This window comes from Vespa crabro, chromosome 8 (assembly GCF_910589235.1).
Source record: "Vespa crabro chromosome 8, iyVesCrab1.2, whole genome shotgun sequence".
In the NCBI taxonomy this organism is placed as follows: domain Eukaryota; kingdom Metazoa; phylum Arthropoda; class Insecta; order Hymenoptera; family Vespidae; genus Vespa; species Vespa crabro.
Genome location: NC_060962.1, coordinates 2,783,414 through 2,805,019, shown reverse-complemented (window position 1 = coordinate 2,805,019; position 21,606 = coordinate 2,783,414). Strand labels below are relative to the sequence as shown.

Here is a 21,606-nt window from a genome sequence, read left to right as displayed (position 1 = left end):
TTTCGATGAAAACATTTTTTATTTTATAAATTTCACGTATTTTTCTTTGTCATTTTGATAATTAATGTCGTACTTTAAATAAGATAATTAAAGCAGTATGTTACTCTTCGATCATAATACTTTTTACTTAAAAAGTGTTATTTATTCGAAAGCAAAAATAGTAGACAGCGATAATTTTATAAATACAAGTATTTCCTATGAAACTAGTGAGCAATGATATCAATTCATGTTATACCTAGTTGTGACGTATCCAGTGTTTATCGATGCGCATTTATTCGATACCTCGAATAACGAGTTCGCGGTGAATATTGAATGCAACACCGATGTTCTACCTGTCAACCTGTTGTAATTTGTTATTTTGTTCGTTAAACAAGGTAAGACCCAATTAGGATCTTATAGAAAAGAACGGTCACTTTTTAATTATAGCAATAAAATACTTCGACTAATCGATTTCAAGGTAAATATTGTTAATGTCGATATTAACAATATTAGAGAAAGAAATATAAGAATCGCTATTTTTCACAATATCTATATTTATTTTATTAATCTTATATATTAATATATATATAGATCATATAAATACAGGATCCAAAATATTATATAATATATATATATAAAAACGAAGAATTCAAGATTTTATCGTCGAAAATGTTCCGAATTGAAGTCGATATATCTCTAACTGTCATTCAGACGATTGCTAGAGCGACGATTCCAGAACCGATTTATCCATCCGTCTCCGTTGGATCTTTGGATTTCTCGAGTGACTATATAGCAATGTAGTAGTTCGTCGAATCGATCGGAAGAGCTCGTTCGAGATTGAACGAGAAAACGGTAGTAGATTTGGTCGGTACATAGGCAGACATGGAGTCGATGCTTCTAACAGGCAAACCAACATGCAGATAGTCAAGTTGTTAGGTACGTAGGTAGGTTGGTAGGTATGTTGGTAGGTAGGTAGGTAGGTAGGTAGATAGCTAGAATCTACGTAGATAGATAGGCAAGCAAGGTAGGCTGTATTAGGCCGTTTGGCTGCCTGACTGGCTGACTGGCGGGATGGTTGGCTATCGAGCGACGCCGATGCAATTCCAATTCCTGGCTGTCAGCGGCAGAGCTGCGGGAGACGCGTCCATTCGTGATCAGCCTCCCGTGAAATCCTGTGCCTCCCCCGGCTCTCCCCGAATGAAACCAACTTCGCATCTCTCCCTCTCTCTCTCTCTCTCTCTCTCTCTCTCTCTCTCTCTCCATCTCATTCTCTTCCTGTCTATTCTTGTCTCACTTTATCTCATCTGTTGTCTCTTATTCTCTACCATTTACGATCTCTTTCTTCTTCTTCTTCTTCTTTTCTCCTTTATCTTTTTCTTTTTCTATTTCTTCTTCATCTTCTTCTTTCTTCGCTGTTTTATCTCTTGATCTATACCTCTTGCACTCTCTTACTCTCATTTATATATATATATATATATATATGTATGTATGTATGTATATATATATCATATTAATCCATCAAACGTGTATCTTCTATCAATTCGGTTTTTTCTTCTTTGAGAAATCAAAGATTTTAAGTTGTTCTATTATCATCAACATTGTGTTAATATTAACATCAAAATGAATCCTAATTGAGCATTCCAAGTCAAAGTATGATCGCACCAAGTTATTCATTTTATTTCGAAGAATTATACAGGTTTCTTAAAATATCTTTTGGTTTAGATGATCACCGAACGGAAGAAAATTGACTTATAACAATGTACAACGTTATTGTTATCGAGCAGAAAGAAAAACGGATAAATCGTTTCATATGTACCTCTGGGCACAACATTTATCTTTTTCCAATAATACATCCTTCTCATCGTCGACGTTGTTGATGCACGCACGTAACCGTAGCTATATATATGTTTATACATTGAAATACTTACACATGAACACATACCAATGTAACCATTTCTTTTACAGAAGATTCGCGCTCGATGCATTCGGAAAAAGAGAAGAAGATGTGGAAGAAGAATCACAGGGGTTGAGGAAGAGGAAGGCGAGGATTCGAAAAAAAGGAGAATGAGAAAGAAAGAAAGAAAGAAAAAGAAAGAAAGAAAGAAAAAGAAAGAAAGAGAAAGAGAGAGAGAGAGAGAGAGAAACCCTTATAACGCACGACAATCCGGCGGCTTCGTTTGCTTCGATGGCTTTTAAAAGATCCCTCGAGATTATTACTTTTTCCTTTTCTTTCATTTTCATTCTTCTGTTATTATTTCAGAGGAGCGAGCGGCCCCGCTGCCGATGGTACCGGTGTTGCCTCCACCAACGATGACGTAGATCCTGGTGTTTGTTCGTGCGTGTGCACGTACGTGTAGTATACCTACCGGCAACAGCCGTTGTCGACGTGTTCGTCTCTCTGGACCAGGTTGAGCTAGGCCGAGCTTGTGCTGGGTTGGATGCGTGGAAACCATGGACGACTTTGGGTAGGCTCGTTGGTTTCCCGCCGCGACTATCGGCGTGCATTCAAGCTCACCGTCATGGAAGTAACGTCGGGACAACGGCAGCGGCCTGAACGGGAATGAGGACGGAGGATGGAAAGAGAGATAGATAGATAGATAGAGAGAGAGCGAGAGAGAGAGAGAGAGAGAGAGAGAGAGATAAAGAGGGAAAGATTGAGGGAGAGAGGATGGAAGGTGGAGCGAGGCAACACCAGATGCTGCTAGCCTTCCCGTTCGCCCCTTTTACTTCTATCTCGTGCCGATACTTTTCTCGGCTCTTTTGCCTCTTCATTGACGAAAAGCGCGCGTATGCCGCAGGTGAAAAGAACCTTCATATTCTATCTCTTGATCGATACGTTGGTTAAAAGCTGATTTCGATCTGTACCAGTTTCGAGATTTAAAACTGTTTTATGTCTCCTTTCAACTGTCTTATCAAATTTTCGACGATTTCAAGTTATTATTTATATTTCGTTTCTGATCCAGCTGGACTAGATAATTTTTTTCTAGATTCATTTATATTAGAATTGTATGCATGTATTCTTATACGTATAGGTTGATATGCTTATCATTTTTTTAATCCATTATGAGTGTCATCTGCCTGTTCATATAAATCGATGGTTTAGATTAAAAAAGAAAATAATAAAGCATGTCCTTCGTGTCTATAGCATCTCCTGAAAATATGAGAAAGGGAAAGACAGAGAGAAAGAAAGAAAGAACGATGAACTCTATGCTTTCGTGATCTCCTGCATCACAATGTAGGCCGCAAACCACAATGGCAAAAGCCGAATTTCATTATTAACTCCGAGCGATTTCTTACAATGGTAGATTTAGTAAGGGTTGTCCCATTATGTTCGGTTCATCTCACTCGAGGTGCAGGTAAGTACAGGTGTGGATATCGCGAAGTTAAATCCGGTAGCCAAGTAAGAAGGGGACGGTTCGAGCGTGTATAATCGATCTCTTTTGTTGGCCGGAAGGCATCGAAGTAGGCGTGTTAATAAATTTCTTGAACCGTTAAGGTTCAGACTAAAGAAACGAGATCGATCGAATTCTTTCGTTTATGTCTACGCCCCTGTTTGGATCTAATGTAAATTTGATCGAGCTAATAATACCGATTACATATTTATTTTTATAATAATAACTTATTTTTCTTTTTTTCTTTCAAGATGACATAAAATATTTTATTGCACATATGAAGTATAATGATCGTATTTATATTTTACTTTTAAGAAACAAATTTTGATAATTTGTAATCACAATGACTTAAAAAAACAAAAAGAAGATTTCCTTTAGATATAAGAATAAAGCGAATGAAGAGAATAGTAATCTATTGTAGTTTTCTCTCTTTCTATCGTTTACGTTACCCTCGAGATTACCTAACTCAGTCGACGGCAGCCACGGGTCGCCGTCATTGCCAACCCAAGTTTATGGCCCAGACCGACGCCCATAAACTGTGCAAATGGTAAATCTACCGTAAGATCATCCCAGCCGAAAATGATGTATCGTGGGTTCCGCGGGACGTATACAGAGAGCCGGCCAAGCTACCGGCTTGACCTCGCTTTTCGTGGCTCGTGACGTTGTGCGAGGAAAGGGGAAAGTAAGAGAAATTCGTGAACCGGGAAGAGAGAGTTACTTGTTTCAACGAAGCTAACTCGGCCCCTCTTATTTTTCCTTCGTCTTGTCAGCATCCATGTAGTGAGATCTATATGTTCAACGTCATAAGATTGAAGTCAGCACTTTCTTAATATATCTTTGATGTTGAAATTAAAGAAATGTACGAATGTTAATTCAAGTTTAAAATGTATTTTTATGTAAATGAATCAATAGATTTTAATTACAAGATTAGAAAATCTCTTTGTTCTCAAATTGAATATTACGTTGAGTATGGATCGAAGTTAATCCTTGGCACGTCTATGAGCAATACGATGTCGATGTCAGGTGAAGATGGGGAGAGAGTTAAGCAACGAGGAGACGTGCCACCAAAGGGAAGGTATAGGTAATCGTCGATCTACGTACGTACGTGTCAGCACACGTGCAGTTTCGCACGTACACCAGTCGTTGCCGTCGATGGCTTTGCCAGATTGATTACTACGCTAGAGCGATAATTTGTCCACGGGTTGCTTGCGAAAAGCCGAACAAGATGTCTAATACGAGAGAGTGAGAGAGAGAAAGAGAGAGAAAGAGAGAGAAAGAGAGATAGAGAGAGAGAGAGAGAGAGAGAGAGAAAGAGAAAGAGGGAGAGAGAGGGAGAGAGAGAAAGAGAAATGGATGAGGAAGATGATCAATTTTCTGGTTTTTTATTTCCAATAATTTAAATAATTCATGAAACAATTGCAATGTTTAACAAGCAATTATATTTACAAAATGAATGATTTACTTCAATTTGGGAATTTTTTCAATCAATTTATTCTCTTTAGTTATTTTCTATAAATATCGAGAAGATATTTGTCAATATCAAAAATAAAAAGAATAGATTTATTTTCCGAGATAGACTATTACATAACTTTTGATGTAGAAGTGTCACATTAGAAATGATACTCTCAATAAGTTTCATGGACCACGAAGGAAATGAAACGGAGGATCAGTCTCTGGTATTACCGCGAGGATATAAAACGTAACTTTTCAAAGCTTATCTTTGTTACAGAGCCGTTACATAATGTTCGACTTAACCGAATAGTACGGGTTGCCAATTTATTTCCGCTTCGACCGTTTGAATTGTCAGAAGTATTATTTCCCCTTTTCTATCTTCCAGTTATTTCAACTAAATTTCAAAGTTGTGTTATTAAAATTGAATAATCATTATTTTTATAAATACATTGAGTATGTTTCACAATTATTTGTGATTATTCATATATTGATTAATTTCCTGTATATCGCGGATTTATTATTCATAGGCGATCAAGTTCGAAGTTTATGAAATTTCATACTTGCTCAATTTAACATATAAAGTAAACCCATATTGCGGTTGGTATCTCTATTGTATCTACAGATAAAATAATATATATGCGGGATTTAGAAGGACCAATGTGTTATGCATTCATAAATCTCGCAAACTATTTCTCGTGATTAGAAACCAAATGAAAATTAAATCGATCGACCATTACGCCGATTGATTCACTCCTAGGAAGTGCGCTAAACCAAGGGATTTATGTTCTCTCTTAATTGCTTGGCTTTCTCTCTCTCTCTCTCTCTCTCTCTCTCTCTCTCTCTCTCTCTGAATTGCTCGCCTGTCTTTGTCAGCCACCTACATCCCATCGTCCTAACGTACGAACGCTATTATCCGAGGGGCTATCGTCCTTACAAGATTGCTTAGACGTCGAAAGGGAGGGACCAATCGTTTTAGCAACGTGTATGAATTAGTAGGAATTAATTGCTATTGGGGATAAGAGTGGAATGATATTAATCGATAGTTTATCTCAAACAATTCTTCTTTTTGATTTTGTTTTATTTATTAGATAAACTAGTAATGGGATCTATTTTTGTTAAATAATATATTTTTGTATTTATTTACTACAATTATAACTTATATATAAGTATATATATATATATATATATATATATATATATATATATATATATATATGTGTGTGTGTGTGTGTGTGTGTGTATGTATGTAATTTGTTAATATTTTTTGTATTTTATAAATATACAATTACATAAATTACAAAAAACTATATTAAAGTAATAATCACTTCATAGCAGATATCAGTTCAATTATTTTCGTAAGTTGAAACTTTTAGCAAAATTCTTTATGGTGCTAACATCTGTGTATTCTGATACTAATTTCAATTTTCAGTATATTGTGATATAGATAGCAATGATATCGATTGTAGATAATTTGGTTGAAGTCTTACCAACAAACGATTATCATTAGGAATGTTACCGATAGAGTAATATCGATATTGTTAATTCAGTAATATAATTACCCATCGAGATATTTTTATAATCACACACATACATAAAACTACATACCACATAAAATTAAAATGCAATTATTATTTGTTAGAATTTTATTAACAGATTTTATAACAAATATTACATATACTTTTACGTCGGTATGGAAGCCAGTCGACATTCGATGCAAGTACCATGCAAGACGACTATTGATTTTTATCGTGGGTATTAACTTCTACTGATACTATCGCTAAAACCTACTGTTGATAATTCTTGGTACTATCTAATATTATATAACACAAAGATAGTACATAATACAGATTACTGTTTTATTTATTGTAGGTATTGTTTATACCATGCTCCTTTACTTTTCTGCAGATGAACATACCTATTACTAGTAAAGGATTGACTTATCAAAAGATTTGGAAATTTATCAAATTTTGATTATTGTTTAAGAAAATACAATATTTCTGTCGTATCATATTTTATCTGTATCCATGATTATTACTAAAATTGTTTTTTAATAACATATAAGATTAAAGATTTCAAGAGTCAATATATAAAAATATATTCAATATATATCAATTATAGCTGTATAAAATTTTATTTAAAAATTCTTAATCTTTAAATTTTATCTCTCGTGCATTTTATAATAGATAATACGAGAAAATGTAATTTTTGGAACATTAAATTTCTAATTATATAATGACAACACAAACGACTGTGCATTCATCCGTCTCAATATCCCACTAATATATGCCAATGAGATTACCTTTACCCGCTCTCTCAAGCTAATCAGTATGCGAATCATGGGTTAGCTACCCCTTCAACTCTCGAAGCTTTAACTCCAGGCTGAAGCCAAGTCGTTGATCGTATCTTAGGGTGGGTGCTGTTACACGTGCTGACTTTTGATCTCAAAACTCATAATATTCAGCGATTTAAGGAAACGGAATATTTGATCGATCGAGTCACAAAATTCTTTCCCTTTGACAATTTGAAGGAAATTTGAATATTTGTACGTGACTTAGAGAACAGGATTGAAGACTATAATCATTTGAAAAGTTTGTTGTTAGTTCAGCGATGTTATCATAAGATTAAACTCAAGCAACGTCATAATTCTGTAACAATATAATTTATTTGCCTGTTCTTTAAAGATAACGTATCAATTTTATTACGATTTACATACTAAATTTGGAATAAAAATATTTATATCGAAATGTAAATGGTTATCGCTTAAAAATATTTTTTTATTATTTTAGAACGAGTCGTAATCAATGCAAAATACGATCATAAAATAAATTTCTGCAATATTTTTAAGATGTAGCATAAAGAACATTGAGAGAAGGGAAGGACAGTAACGCGTGGGTGGTTGTAACACGGCATAATGCAACATTCCATCCAAGATTTTCAAATTAGTGGATTATCTCAGTTGAAACTAGCTGGCGCTGTAGCTATATAAGGCGCTTAACGTTCCCGACACCGGCTGCATCAAGTGGTTCACACGGTGTTAAGCGTAATCATCTCGGCTTCCTCCTATTCTCTGCCTAGCTCGACTTAGACGAGGAAGGAGGGTCGCTTTGCGATTTACTACCGGCTTGCGGTGACACTGACGAACGGCAACGGTACGCTGACATGTCTCGTACCGCAGTATCGGCAAGGATACTGAAGGAAGAGGATTGCAAAATGGGAAAGAGGGAGAGAGAGAGAGATTTTCGAAATTACAGTGAACGTGATTTCTATGACATTTCTTGACTAAACGATTACACTTTATAAAATAGTTCGGGCATTTAGGATCCTTTTTTTGTTTTCACATGGGATTATATAATAATTATGAGATATAAAAATGAGATTTGTGTAGCGAATTCTTGGATAAGTTATTTTTATTAAATATAAATATGTAGAAATCGGATGAATATTTTTATAAGAATGTTGAAAATGAATTAATAAAGTAAAATTTTAAATATCTTGTCATAAAATAATCATGAATTTTGTTATAACAAACGTCGAATGATAAATATTATTTTACATTAATTTGAAATTTTATTTCAATACAACATGATGTTATATTTGATCCGATAATGCAATGGACTAATGTTCGTGGAGACTAATAGAGCGAAATTACCTTCTCGAAAAGTCTGAGGTAATTTTGCATGAAAAAGTTAGACTGAAATCGAGAGTTGCTTACGTAGATACATCCATTCGTGCGTGAAGAGATATTTCTTCAGAACGAGTAACTAACTAGCATTATAAATAATAAGAAAGGAAGTCTTTCTTTTCAACTGTTCTTTCTATCCCACAATATCGCTTAAAATTTGATCGTCCTTCTTTCTAATACATTAAATGTGCACAAAACAAAATATATATTATGTGTAAGTATTTCTTAGTATTTATCCTTTTTAGAAACAGATTAACTAACAACTATAAATAATAATGAAAGTGAATAGGAATTAAATGAATAAAGTCTACCGTGTTTTCTTTATTCAATTTATATGTATAACAACTTTTATATGTATACTAATTTTAAATATAAACCTAAACTATTCTTAAGTGTAAATCTCTGTAATTATCACAATGAAATATAATATAGATCCGTATATTAATTTCTTGTTCACAAGTATGGTAATCGATATACGAATGCACGACTGGTTGGCGCAGATGATAAGGGAACGGTCAATGACCGCTGCGATGCTATTATTGTCATCGAATATGGAAAGTGCGAAATCGATCGTATGATACGTTTGATATAGATATGATTGGTTGTCTAGCTGATCGATAATCGTGCAGATAATATCAAAAAGAAATAATTTATAAAATTTTAATATAAAAGGTTCGGTGGTTTATAATCTATGATTATGAATCTTTTATTTGTTCGCTTTTTTGATTCGAGTTTAAATTTATTCGGATTGGATAAATCGAAGACGTTCATGAAACGTTGAAAAGTAGGAAGCGATCGAACGACGAGATCGCCTTTCACAGCGAAGAAACGAGAATCGATCTTGCGAAATCGATTTGATATCCGCCGCGTCGATTCTTTGTGTCCCTTCCTGTCGAAGGAAAATTTCTGCGAGTCTTTAAAGTGGGAGAAGATATAAGAGTCATGGACAGTCTCGAAAGCTTAACGTCTTTGTCGATCACGAAAATCGTCTAGCCGTTGATCCATAGATCGAAGTAGAGCCAACGTAACGGAGAAGGATGCGTCGAAAAACGTACGAGTTGTTCGTTTCATTTCTTATTCTCGGTCATTCTTTGGGTATGCCCATGGATTACGAAGAATATCCGATTCTCGATGAAGACATGGCGTTCGTCGGGTCCTTCAAAAGAGAGCTACGTCAGTCGATACCTTTAAAGTTCCACTCGGAAGTCGAGGATCTCGCGAAAGCTGGAAATTCGCCGAAGAAGGACTTCAAAAAGATCGCGAAGAATGCGTCTGGTAGGTCAAATGGTATTTCCGTGCACGTTAATGATCGATCCTTGAAATATTAGGAGAAATTCATCGCCGATAATGATCCTGGTTATTTAGTTATTTTAAAGTTAATTATAGATATCGCAAAGTATTTTCTTTCAAAAATGAAAGTTATCAATTTCTATTTAGGTCAGGAGTAATTTCGTACAGTAGATAAAGTTCATTATTACAAGAATAACGAGAATCTCTCTTTCTTTCTCTCTCTCTCTCTCTCTCTCTCTCTCTTTCTCTCTCTCTCTCTCTCTCTATTTCTCTTTCTCAAAACGATTGTCACATTCCAAATGAAACGTCGAGCATGAGTAGCATTAGCTCAATCTGTCGGAGCAAGCATCCCCATTAAGACCAGTTTCCTTTTCGAACCAGAGACCAATTTAGTCGACATTGAAGAAACTCGTTCGAATTTAATACTTCGATCGAGGGAAATGAGCCACGCCCTCGTCGATGTCTCCTTGGAGACGAATAAGATTCGCGACGACATTGACGTTGGTTGGTAGCTTGTAAAAGCTTACCGACGTTAAGATCTATTCGAATTGGAAATTCGTATGAAATTACGCGGACCGTCGATTTAGGATTTATCATGGAGTCAGGAGAAATTAGAGCTTTCTGAAGCTCGGAGGATGGGGTCTGTTTGTTCACGCGTCAAAACGGATCGAACTCGTCGGAGGCATTTGTCGAAACGTCAAGACAGATCGAATTCACGTCGCTAGCCACGTAGCTCGATCGAACTCGATACACGTGTTCTCGAGTAATACGGAATCGTTTGAGGAAGGCACGTCTGTAGATCCAATTAATCATCGAGTTTCACGGATGCTTGGTCGAACGGCCGTGTTGACTAACAAGGACCGTTAACATTGTGGTTTTAGGCAAATCGGACGAGGGTGGCTACTACAAGACGTACGGTAGTGACGCAGAGGGTGAGAAGGGCTACTTAAAGGAAACCTATAGCAAGGGTGACCACGGATACAAGACGCTTGACACTTTCCACAAGCAGGATGGAGACAAGTATGGATTCGAGAAACACTTTGCTTACGGCAAAGCTCGTCTTGCCGACGAGACTGACAAGCATGCCGAGCAAAGTACGAAAGTAGGAGAACAGGAAGATCACGAAGGTGCAGGTAAGAATATAAAATGATAGAAAGAATGAAAGCATATTTTCGAGCTTTCATTTTTAATGACATAAATAAACGATTTTTCATAGGTACGATCGTCGACAGTCACTATGTGGATAACGAAGGAGATCACGGCAGTGAACATACCGACGATTATGGAAGTCATTATATGGTCGCAGAACCAGACTCTGAGAGTTACAGCGACACTGGCGACGGCCACAGCAAGAATTATTCTGCCGGTAGTGAAGGTTCTTACGAGAGCCACAGCTCTTATTCTTCCGGTAGTGATTCTGGAGGCGATTATGGGGAACATTATTAGTAATATTTTATAATACTTGTTTTTCCTATGTATATATTATTTTATACATCGAATAAACAGATAACGGGAAGAATACGTAACATATGATCGTTCGATTTGAAAATATAACGATCATGTTCGATTATGTTCTAAAAATTTATTAACTTCGAAATGTTGCGTTTCTATCCAAAATTTTGAATAGTTTCTATTAATTGTAATACAAGTTAATTAAACAATTTGTTCACGGTTTTTGTTATTAGCTGATATTAATTTGTTGTATTGTTATAATGTAACTTTGTTCAAAAGTATGACGGAAATCATGAAATCGTTCAAGAGCATCATTTGATGAAACTCTATACGTCAGCGATGCCTAAACGTTCATACGATTAATCATTAACAAATAATCTATCCTAGATTGCTTGTGGTAACACGCAAAGGTGTGATTACATGAGACAATAAGAATTCACTGAACGTTCTTTGAAATTTACAAGGAAAAAGAAAATTTGCCGTGAAGTACGATCATCTTACTTCGTCAATCGATCGTCTTATTGTTTCATGATCTTATTCATCCAGCTTTCATTTCGAGATTTTAAAGACAACTCGCCGTTTCGAAATCGTTTTAGATTTACGTTGATATTCACGAGTTAGGTGGTTTAGGAAGACACATATCGCTTTGCTGCACGATTCAACCTGACGGATGAAGAATTCGCAAGCGAGCGTTAAAAAGTAGTTTCGGTCACGCGACGATCATGGTGTGAGAGCTTCTACACATATCGCATGGTGATAGGTGTTGCCGGTACCAACCTACCAGTTTCTACGTTTAGCAATTATTTATAACGAGCAAAACTTCGTAGACGTCGCAGATATTCGAGGTAGAGACTGCTTGCACCGGATAATTATACTTCTTTTTTTCTTTTTCATGGTTGGCAAGCGATATAATTTTTATTTTTGCTTTTTTTTTTTATTCTTAACTACTTATACCTAAAATAGAACAAGTTTTAAAAAAAGAACGAATAACATTATTGGGATATGATGTTCAAGTTTATTTTTTCGTTTTTCAATTATGACAACGTAATTCAATTATGAGTAATTCAATTATAACTTTAATGATACGCCAATTTCTTCCAAGGCATTTCCGGTAAACGCTATTTCCTGAGCGCAAACAAACAAATGGGTTTACTACTTGAAATGCTACTATGAAGATCGTCGACTTCTCTTATCGCGATGAGTGGCGATGCTAGATTTCCATTCGACCAACGCTCGGTCGTTAGCCCAGTTTCCCTATCGTTTCAAAATCCTTAATTTTTAAGATCAACAATGTTTCCTATGGCCTTCGTCTCAATTAATATCGTAAAATTCTTCTATCAGAGTGATTCGAATTGAATGGATATCGAGATCTATATGATAGTAAAAAAGGAAGATTAAAGGATATCTTTGGAAGAATTGTGTTGACTTTTATTTGTTTAAAAAGGAAGAAAGGAGAAAGAGAGAGAGAGAGAGAGAGAGAGAGAGAGAGAGAGAGAGAAAGATACGAAATTACTCACGATCAGCATCATTTCTCTGCACCGTATCCCTCTCGAGAAAAGGTTGTAGGCTGAATGGGAGCTCTTGACCGTAGAATAGAATCCACGTCGTGGTTCTCCCAGGATTTAAATTAGGAAACAATTTCATTAGCAGCCCAGAAGGTAGCGCGAGTTCCTTTGTTCACCAACGCACAGTCCGCCGGTTTTATTCATCTAGCGAAAATGCGGTAAAGGATGGTTAAGTTGGTAAGCGTGGGAGAGAGAGAGAGAGAAAGAGAGAGAGAGAGAGAGGGAGAGAAAGAAAGAAAGAGAAAGAAAAGAAAGAGAGAGAACCGTCGGTTGGACTTGAATGCAAGGGTGGTAGTTTGGACGAGAGGTTGAGAAGGGTTGGAGTTCTCTCTGCCGGGCCATCAACTGATTGCACACCCCGCGAGACGTTGCCGGAGGGGTTACTGTTGGTGGCATTGCTACGTGAACGGAGAAGGGAAGGAAAGGGTGCACGTAATTAAGCAAATCTCTAAAAGAGATATTCGGATTTAATTACGCGATGTAATTTGACATCGGTTATTCATAGTTGATGCGACGATTAAACCAATTTAAAGGCGGTTTCTTTAAACTGTATAATTTATTACTTCAAATATTTTTTTCTTTTCTTTTTTGAAAAGTTGTGAGAAACAGATTAAATATAGATGTACAAGAAATTACATCGATTTGTATTCCCTTAGCAAGATTCTTCATCACTCGTTGCATTACGGAACAATGATTTCTTCGAGTACAGTACTATTGTTGATTTCATAAAGGCTTTGAGGTCTCCGTTTCGAGAAAGGCAACGATCGTTGGGAAGCATCAAGGGTGGATGACGAAAGGAAGTGGGGTTGGGGTGGCTAAGAACGCGAACAGGAGCGAATTGTCTCGACGACGTTCCACCACTCGTCTTTGGATCCGCTTACAAAGCAGTCTCTCTCTATACGGATGGTCCAAAGCGAACACCATCTAATCTAATCTCCGTTACGACGAGAGATGCCGAGTTCAAATCGAACTTGGCAGAAGCCTTGGCCTCCCGGTTTCTCTTCTTATTCTTTTTCTTTTTCTTCTTATTCTTCTCCTTTTTCTTCTTCTCCTTATATTTCTCCTTCTATATTCGACTTTCCCATCACCCTCGAAGGGATCAAGATAGGGTGCTCGTGCAGTAACCAATCTTTATCTTGATTATGCAGCGCCAACGCCACCGATCCGGGCCAATCTCCAGTCTAAGGCGTTGCCAAATAAGGTCGTAAGGAACCGAGGAACCTATCGATCACACTGTTTTAGAGCCCGTCCCTTTCCCTTTCTCCCACTCTTCCATTCACTATCTATCCATCTACCTATCTCTCTATCTCTCTATGAATTCGACCAGCTCGTACGATTTGCAATGGAGAGCAGGTTCGACGTCCGCCTTTGGATGCGATATGCGAAAGAAAATGCGATCGCTGCAGCGAGTTAATGGCTTCGATATACCTTCGCTTATCGGCCTTTACGAAGCCTTTGAGAATCAATTTTTCTCTTCCCCCGGTCGAACGATAACGTTAATATCTTTCCTTCCTAGTCTTGCTAGATATTATCATTTCGTTGTACCAACTATAGCTGATCGTGTCATGAGAATATCGTTATAGTATAATAAAAAGTATAGATATTCTAGGAAAAAATAAATTTGAGATTAAATTGATATGACGGAGAGAAAAGTAATTGAGAAAGTAGATAAGAAATATAGCATGCCATTTACATTTTATTTTAAATACTTTTTTATATAAGCATTTGACAAAAATCATTAATGTAAATAAAAAGAACAAACATTAATAATCAAAATAACTGAAGAACTCACTCTGTGATATCCGTAAAAGTTCGGTAAATTGATGTTAGTTTATGATTTTATTAACAATCCGTTATTTGTTAATAGAAGAAAAAAGCAAGAGATTGAAAGAACGATTCTAAGAAGATCGGAAATATAAAAAGTTCGAATGAAGAATAGAAGCAAGAAATGTCAATTAAATATTTCTTTTTGGCTTCAAATTGCAATATATTCTAAAATCTAGATTCTAGCGTCAACCGTGCTAATTAAATTAAATTCATTACGCTTGGTTATCTCCAGTGCCATTTAATCGGAAATTCGATCACTTTTCCGATTGACTTTTATCAGCGTGCTGTTCCGCATTTTGATCGGTTTTCGGTTTCAATGAACGTTCCGGGTGTTATCGATAGTCGGTTTTGTGGCTAATTATTTAGATACGTTTAACAAAATCGTTGATATTTCAACATGATTACGTCGCGGCACGTGCAGCGGTGACAATTTGTTCGCGTCAGCAAACTGTATTGCATATTTTCTTATTGAACTATCGCCATTTATTATATTGGATAAGATCGTTTCTAATAAAAACGTGAGATTTCTTATTGCAAGAAGACAGATTCGACGCGGTTCACAAGTTTCTGTGGTATTGTGCCAGTATTGAAAAAAAGACCGAAGAAAAAGTGACGATAGAAAGTCGTTTTCATCATTCTAGATACTCCGTTTCGACGACGTAATACTTGAACGCACCATTTTCGTGGTTGTCAAAGAGATAATTTTTTTGTAAAACTGACGTTTTGAAATGGTGTACATTTATTATGTATATTCATATATAAGAAAATATAGAAACATTTTTAATATGATAATTTGACGTTGTAAGATACGTGTCAAGTTTCCGTGATTATAATTATTATATATTTAGTTAACGTAATAATATATACATTGATCATTGTTTTTTATTATTATAATAATGTATAATATTGGTAATAAAAAATATATAGGAATATATACTAAGAGTTTTTTAAAATGATCAAAATGGACAATAAGCATGTTTGAGTCAAAGTGTACCATTTCTAATCATTTTAAAATAGTATATGAATGGCGAGTATGAGTATAATAGTAGACGTAGTCGTCAATGGGAGAAAGTGTGAAAGGAAGTCGAATTCATGAAGGCACGTTCGTCGATTCTCAGAGAATCGGAGAACGTCAAATGGAGAAACCGAATAGTCTGAGTGGTCGTACGGAGGAAAGTAAAACCGTCGGAAACGCTCGATCCGTGACGGAAGTAATGATCGAACGATATTTAAGTGAGAACCGTGGAGTTCGAGTTCGTCAGTAGCTGAAGCCGGATGTGAATGGATGTCAAAATGACACGCGTCACGACTCTCCTGCCGATTATTTTCCTTCTTTGTTGCTCCTTTTTACTCCAGAAGACATGTCACGCGAAAGATTTGCAGGCCAAGGTTCTAAATAAACATGTTCTTCCAGTAAGGGATGTTGAGAGTCACATAGACCTAGAAGATGATCTAGAAAGTGCTGCAACAGAGCACAAACAGCAAGGACATCATCATAAGGTTGGTGGTGGTAAGGAACATCATGCCGATCATCACGAGGAGCATGGTGAAAAGGGTGACAAGGGTTATAAGAGTCATCATCATCATGATAAGGGTGATCATGGTAAGCACGATAAAGAACATCATGCTGGACATCACGAGGAAGACGGTGGTCACAAGAAAAGTCATCACGATTTAAACGAAAAGTACGGAGAGCATCACGAGGGGGAAAAGGGTCACAAGGGTGGCAAGTTTGGGGAGAAGAAGGGCCACAAGAAAGGACACAAGACGAAGGGTTATCACAACAAATTCCATAAAGATGAGTATCACAAAGAGCACAAGTTCTATGATGATTACCATAAGGGTGGTTATCACGAGAAGCACGGTGATTTCCATGGACATCATGAGAAGAAGGAAGGTCATCATAAAAAGGGCGAACACAAACATTCGGGATATAAGGAGGATCATCACGGTAAAAAAGGACATCAAGACAAGGGCCACAGCGACGAGGAACATAAAGGACATCATGCCAAGCAAGGGCACGAGCAGCATCACGCTCATCATGATTCCTATGGCAAGAAGGGTGATCATCATTCTGGAAAGAAGTATGGTTTTAACAAGGATCATAAAGGTTAATTTTTACAACGAAAGACATTTAAAGAGACTCTTAAGTTTAAGAGCAAGAAACTTGAAATAGATGTATTTTGTCTTTTTTGTAGTTGGTCGTATCGATCTTTCTACGAATGAAAATTTTTAGGAATTATGTAGTACGAAAGGAATAATTTCTTTACTTAACAAAGATTACTATTACTTAAGAAACAATTTATCGGTGATTACTGATAAAATAAACGTATGACGATAAATTTTCTTTAGAACATCGAAAGGTAAATTCCTAAAACTTTGGTATAGTTTTTAATTTGCCGGTTGAAAATGATAAGAGCGTGAAAGTTAAAAGTAATAATCGGATATAGGATATATTTAACGCGACTATCTTTAACATGCAAATGTAACATGGAAATGCAAATATTCATGGGCTTGTCCTATCATGGAAGTGGTATTATAACCTTGGCTACATTTAATATTGTTAAGCGTGGATTTTAGCATTTGTTTTCATTGCGCCTCTTCTGATAACGTGAAACTAACGATAATAGTAATCGTAATAATTTACAATGATATTATTGCAATGATAACAGAAATAATCAGACATAACATAATATTTTTGTACGCTTCGTTTCGTGATAATAGAATAATAACATTATCAAGGAATAATTTTATAATAAAATATAATTTAATATAAAATATTAAAAATAAGATTGTATAAGTAAATATAAAACACATAAAGTATATAATTTAATATCTCTGAGTTTTTTCTTTGATAATGGAACAAATAAGCTTTCTCGTGGCTCATATTTGAACGATAGTAAGTAGCTGCATTACTGTTCAGACGGCAACGCGATATTGTGTCTTATAGGTTTGTCGTGATTTATTGCGAACGTTTTCCTTCAGGAGTTTTCTTACCTCTTTTTTTGAAGGACTCATATCGCAATAAAAAGATTGTGTTGAATGAAAACTGCACAATCGAGATTTTCTTTCCGTTTATTTTCTTCCTTCTGAAAATGAAATTTCACAAATGCTTATAAAACATCCATACATTTTCAAAATGCAATATATATACGTCTATGAATACATTAATTTTTATTATAAATATATATATATATATATTTACACGTTTTATCGTTTAGTTTAAAGTATTGAACCAGTCAATTAATTTTTTTGTTCTGCTTTGCAATCATTTGTATCAAAGAAACAAGATATGCTTATGATAATTAATAATCTTTTTATAGGAATTCATTTCAACAAAAAAGAGAACTTTCTACTGAGAACAATCTGAAAATTGTTATAGATCACTGAACGAGACATCCGAAAATATTAATCCGAGACAGTGCTGTCGAAAGATATTAACATTTTTTAATTAAACATTTTTATCGATTCGTTCAGGTAATTATACCAATTCGATGACCTACATACTATACCTATCATTATAGGGCGACATTTTTCGTGTTTGGTTCGCTGGATTAAAATTTGGAATTTTGCTGCAGAAAATGACCAACAAAAAGCTTTCTCACGTATTCCCCATCCTCTTTATCTTTTTTCTATTTCTTTTTTGACCCACATAGCAGGATACTCGCTTTTTGCTAAATTGACATGTCTGCTACGATATAAATGTTTGCATGATTCTGATATATTTTGTCTCTCTCTTGTCTCTTATATTTTCATATTCGTGAATGCTTTATTCGTTATTCGCGTTGAGTATGCACACACATTATGTCGATATGTGAACGAACAGGCAGCCGGTGTAACCCGTCGAAAACACGTGTTCGCGTTAATTCGAATCTCTGGCGCCTTCTGCATCGGAAATGTTGGCGCTAATAACGCGAAAGAGAGAGAGAGAGAGAGAGAGAGAGAGAGAGAGAGAGCGAGAGAGAAAGAGGTTCAACCTATTAACTAGGCGTAGCAACTAAAGCGAAACGTGACGTTACATAGCTACCCTTCCTCATAATTTTGATGAACGAACGTTTTACACATCATTCGTTAATACTTTATCAATTGGTAATCCCATACATCTATATTAGAAAAATGAAGTAAAGTATCTATTAAATTTGCTTGCGCGGTTATATTATTCTTTAAAGTAGAAGTAAAAATATTTGTTGGATATAGCAAAACTTTATTCCACACGTAAAATAAAAATGATTATTATTGTTATTATTATTATTATTTTTATTATATATGTATATATTTTTTTAAATATATATACATATATTATTTGTATGTATTTAATTTATATATTAAATTAAAAATTAATACGCTCAAATTATTGCTCTTCAATTTTATATTGCAAAAAAATAAAAATCAAAAAGAAAAACTTTTACTATCCAGATTATAGAATATTAAAGATATACCTTAAGCGTATATCACACATTTTAAGATAGTCAAGAAAGAGCAGCATATAAACAAGTTAAGCTTGGCCATAGTATTTAATCCGCGAGCTTACAACCATCAAAAGAGCTCGCCTTATGCGGCTTCACGATGCAATTTTCATTACATGACTCTAGTACGCGGACGCGTTTATTATTCGTAAGGTTGCTGCCATCTCGTGAAAATTTTATCAAAGGTTCTTCTGCTTATATAAGACAAGCTTAGGGTGGTGGTCTCGGTATGTTGCTATTGTCTGGCATCAACTAACCCGTCTAGCCGATTTCTCTTTTAGTGGCGAGAGGTCAACAACAATGAACTTCGAGAATTCGTAGGATTTTCATCAAGTTATGTGACTAAGTAAGTTATATCGTCTTATTATTTCTTTCTTTCTCTCTCTCTCTCTCTCTCTCTCTCTCTTTCTTTCTCTTTCCTTTTTTTTCTTCAAGTATATTGTGGCATGAAATTTTATCACGAAGCTATGACCAACATGTATATATATTAATCAATTTTCCTAAGAACAATACTATTACATTCTGCGTATAATTATTTTTTTCCTTTTCTCACGTGTAATATTTTCCTCGTTGAGATTAGTAATGTATAACGGAAAGATCCACTTAAAACGTAAAGTTAACCGATAACATTTTTAATATTTATCAAAAGATTACTATTTTATCGCATCATTTTCGAAATCTTATGATTCTTCGAAATTTAGGTCATCAATACGTTTATTCAACATCTTTGGAAACATAAACAGTTTAGATTTCCAATACCTCTGCTTATAAAAATGCGTTCAATTAAATTCTTTTAATTGTACGTCAGTTAGACTTCGTTTCGTAACACAATAAATTCCTTATTAAATATTAAACCAATTAGAATTATAGGTGTTAGCATTTTTATATAATAGAAAGAGAAAAAACAGATTTTTTATGTTGGCAAGTTTCTTATGTGATGAGTTAAATGCGTCAGAAAAAAGGGAAGTCAGAAAGGGATAATTAGAAAAATTTGGAAAATTAGTCAGTATTTGTCATTCTATAAACCCAATCACTAATTAGTTAATAATTTTGTGATTATCTCTTAAATTTATATCTTCCATTCTGTGAAACATATAATTAATAAGTCTGCATTCTCTATTCTATGAAACCAGTAACTAATTAATAATTCTGTATTTTGTATTCCATGAAACTGCTAATTAATTAATAATTAGTAAATAAGTCTGTATTCTGCATTTTGTAAAAACAGTAATAAATTTATAAGATTGGAATAAATTGAACATTCTATATACTCTTATAACTCTTACTGAACGTTATCCGCTTATCATTAAGATGAGAATTCATACTTGATTCGTTACAGCACTCGTAGAGAAGATAAGCAATTTGAAATCTTTATTTTTCTGTGCTACTTTTTCCATTTTATTCTATCGGTTTATATCTCCATTCTCATATTCCATTATCGAATTTACATTCTTTAAGATTAATCTCTAGTAGAGACTTTATGCCCTGATAAAAAATTGATCACATTAGATTACGCTATAAGAAGTAACAGTAAATTAATCTGATTTTTTCGAATTGATAATACAAGTACATAAATGTGTCAATAATCTGTATTATTTCGATAAAATGATAGAGATTATTGTCTACATTTTTTGTGAATTTCTAATCATGATTCTTCAAGCGAATCCAATTTGTTCCAATGTTCAAGAAAGGCGATCAGTTAGAGATGTGAAAGCGAGAGAACGTAACTGACTCGAAACGAGTCAAATAGTAGGTCAAAGTTGGTGGGAAGCGGCAGGACATCCACCACTAGAGTGCTAGACAAGAACGAAGGGGATACTTGCTGGCTTTGCTGCTTCTGACTAGTAACTTACTGCTATTTGCATTGTTAATTAATAGCTATTATTCTCTCTCAGAGAAATTTCATTCGAAAATCATAGCATTGAAAAGGGTTTAACGATTTTTAGTTAAACGTGTACGTCATTTCATTCGATTAACTATCTTGTACGTCAATAATACATAATTGGTCTAAATATTGCAGTTTATTTTTATAGAACTATTCTTAACAAAATTAATTGGAAAAAGTCGATTTGATCTGTTGTGAGAGATAAAGAAACACATTTCAAACTATATTTTTTTATGTACGATATTTATAAGTACGATAACTGAGAAACTGTTAACTATGTACATTTTATTTTTATCTTGTTAAAATAAAGAATCTTTTTATAAAGAGATATAGATAAACAATCAAGCTTACTTGTTTTAAATTATGTTCATCTATTCTACTGTATTTACCTTACATAAGTTAAAGATAAAACTGATTTGGTATGCGTTGTGTGTGTGTGTATATGTGTGTGTACACAGTAATGGTAGATACACGGTTAACATTTCTCTCATATCACGTATCACGTATGCATTTAGTATACTGCTTCTCTTTCTCCTTTTGCTTCTTTTCCTTTGTACTAGGACCACTCCAATTACATTAATTAATCCGGCAACGCGTACGTGCGACGCAGATCGAA

At 35.0% G+C, this 21,606-nt stretch overlaps 2 protein-coding genes across 4 annotated transcripts in view; both read left to right on the top strand.

The window, feature by feature from the left end:
- Positions 1 to 3,785, top strand: part of LOC124425943 (ankyrin repeat and SAM domain-containing protein 1A-like) — a 110,505-nt gene extending 106,720 nt beyond the window's left edge. The window contains exons 19-20 of one of the 3 annotated variants that reach the window (XR_006942615.1): positions 1,945 to 2,777; positions 3,125 to 3,783. Coding sequence is in view for 2 of the 3 variants with exons in the window: in XM_046967062.1 (XP_046823018.1) it covers positions 1,945 to 2,009 (65 nt within the window). In the remaining variant the exon portion in view is untranslated. Of the gene's footprint in view, positions 1 to 1,701; positions 1,878 to 1,944 lie in introns of those variants that run through there. The other 2 variants (XM_046967062.1, XM_046967063.1) reach the window with 2 other exon arrangements.
- Positions 3,786 to 9,542: 5,757 nt separating this feature from the next.
- On the top strand, positions 9,543 to 11,241 carry LOC124426178. Its single transcript, XM_046967562.1, has 3 exons — positions 9,543 to 9,780; positions 10,677 to 10,928; positions 11,012 to 11,241. The coding sequence occupies exons 1-3, from the start codon at positions 9,543 to 9,545 to the stop codon at positions 11,239 to 11,241; spliced, it is 720 nt and encodes a 239-aa protein (XP_046823518.1).
- Positions 11,242 to 21,606: the final 10,365 nt, after the last annotated feature.

Excerpts from the sequence above, each read along its gene's own strand:
- LOC124426178 (XM_046967562.1), top strand. The coding sequence starts at position 9,543 with ATGCGTCGAAAAACGTACGAGTTGTTCGTTTCATTTCTTATTCTCGGT. Across the intron at positions 9,781-10,676 it reads GATCGCGAAGAATGCGTCTG|GCAAATCGGACGAGGGTGGC; the intron begins GTAGGTCAAATG and ends TTGTGGTTTTAG. Across the intron at positions 10,929-11,011 it reads GGAAGATCACGAAGGTGCAG|GTACGATCGTCGACAGTCAC; the intron begins GTAAGAATATAA and ends GATTTTTCATAG.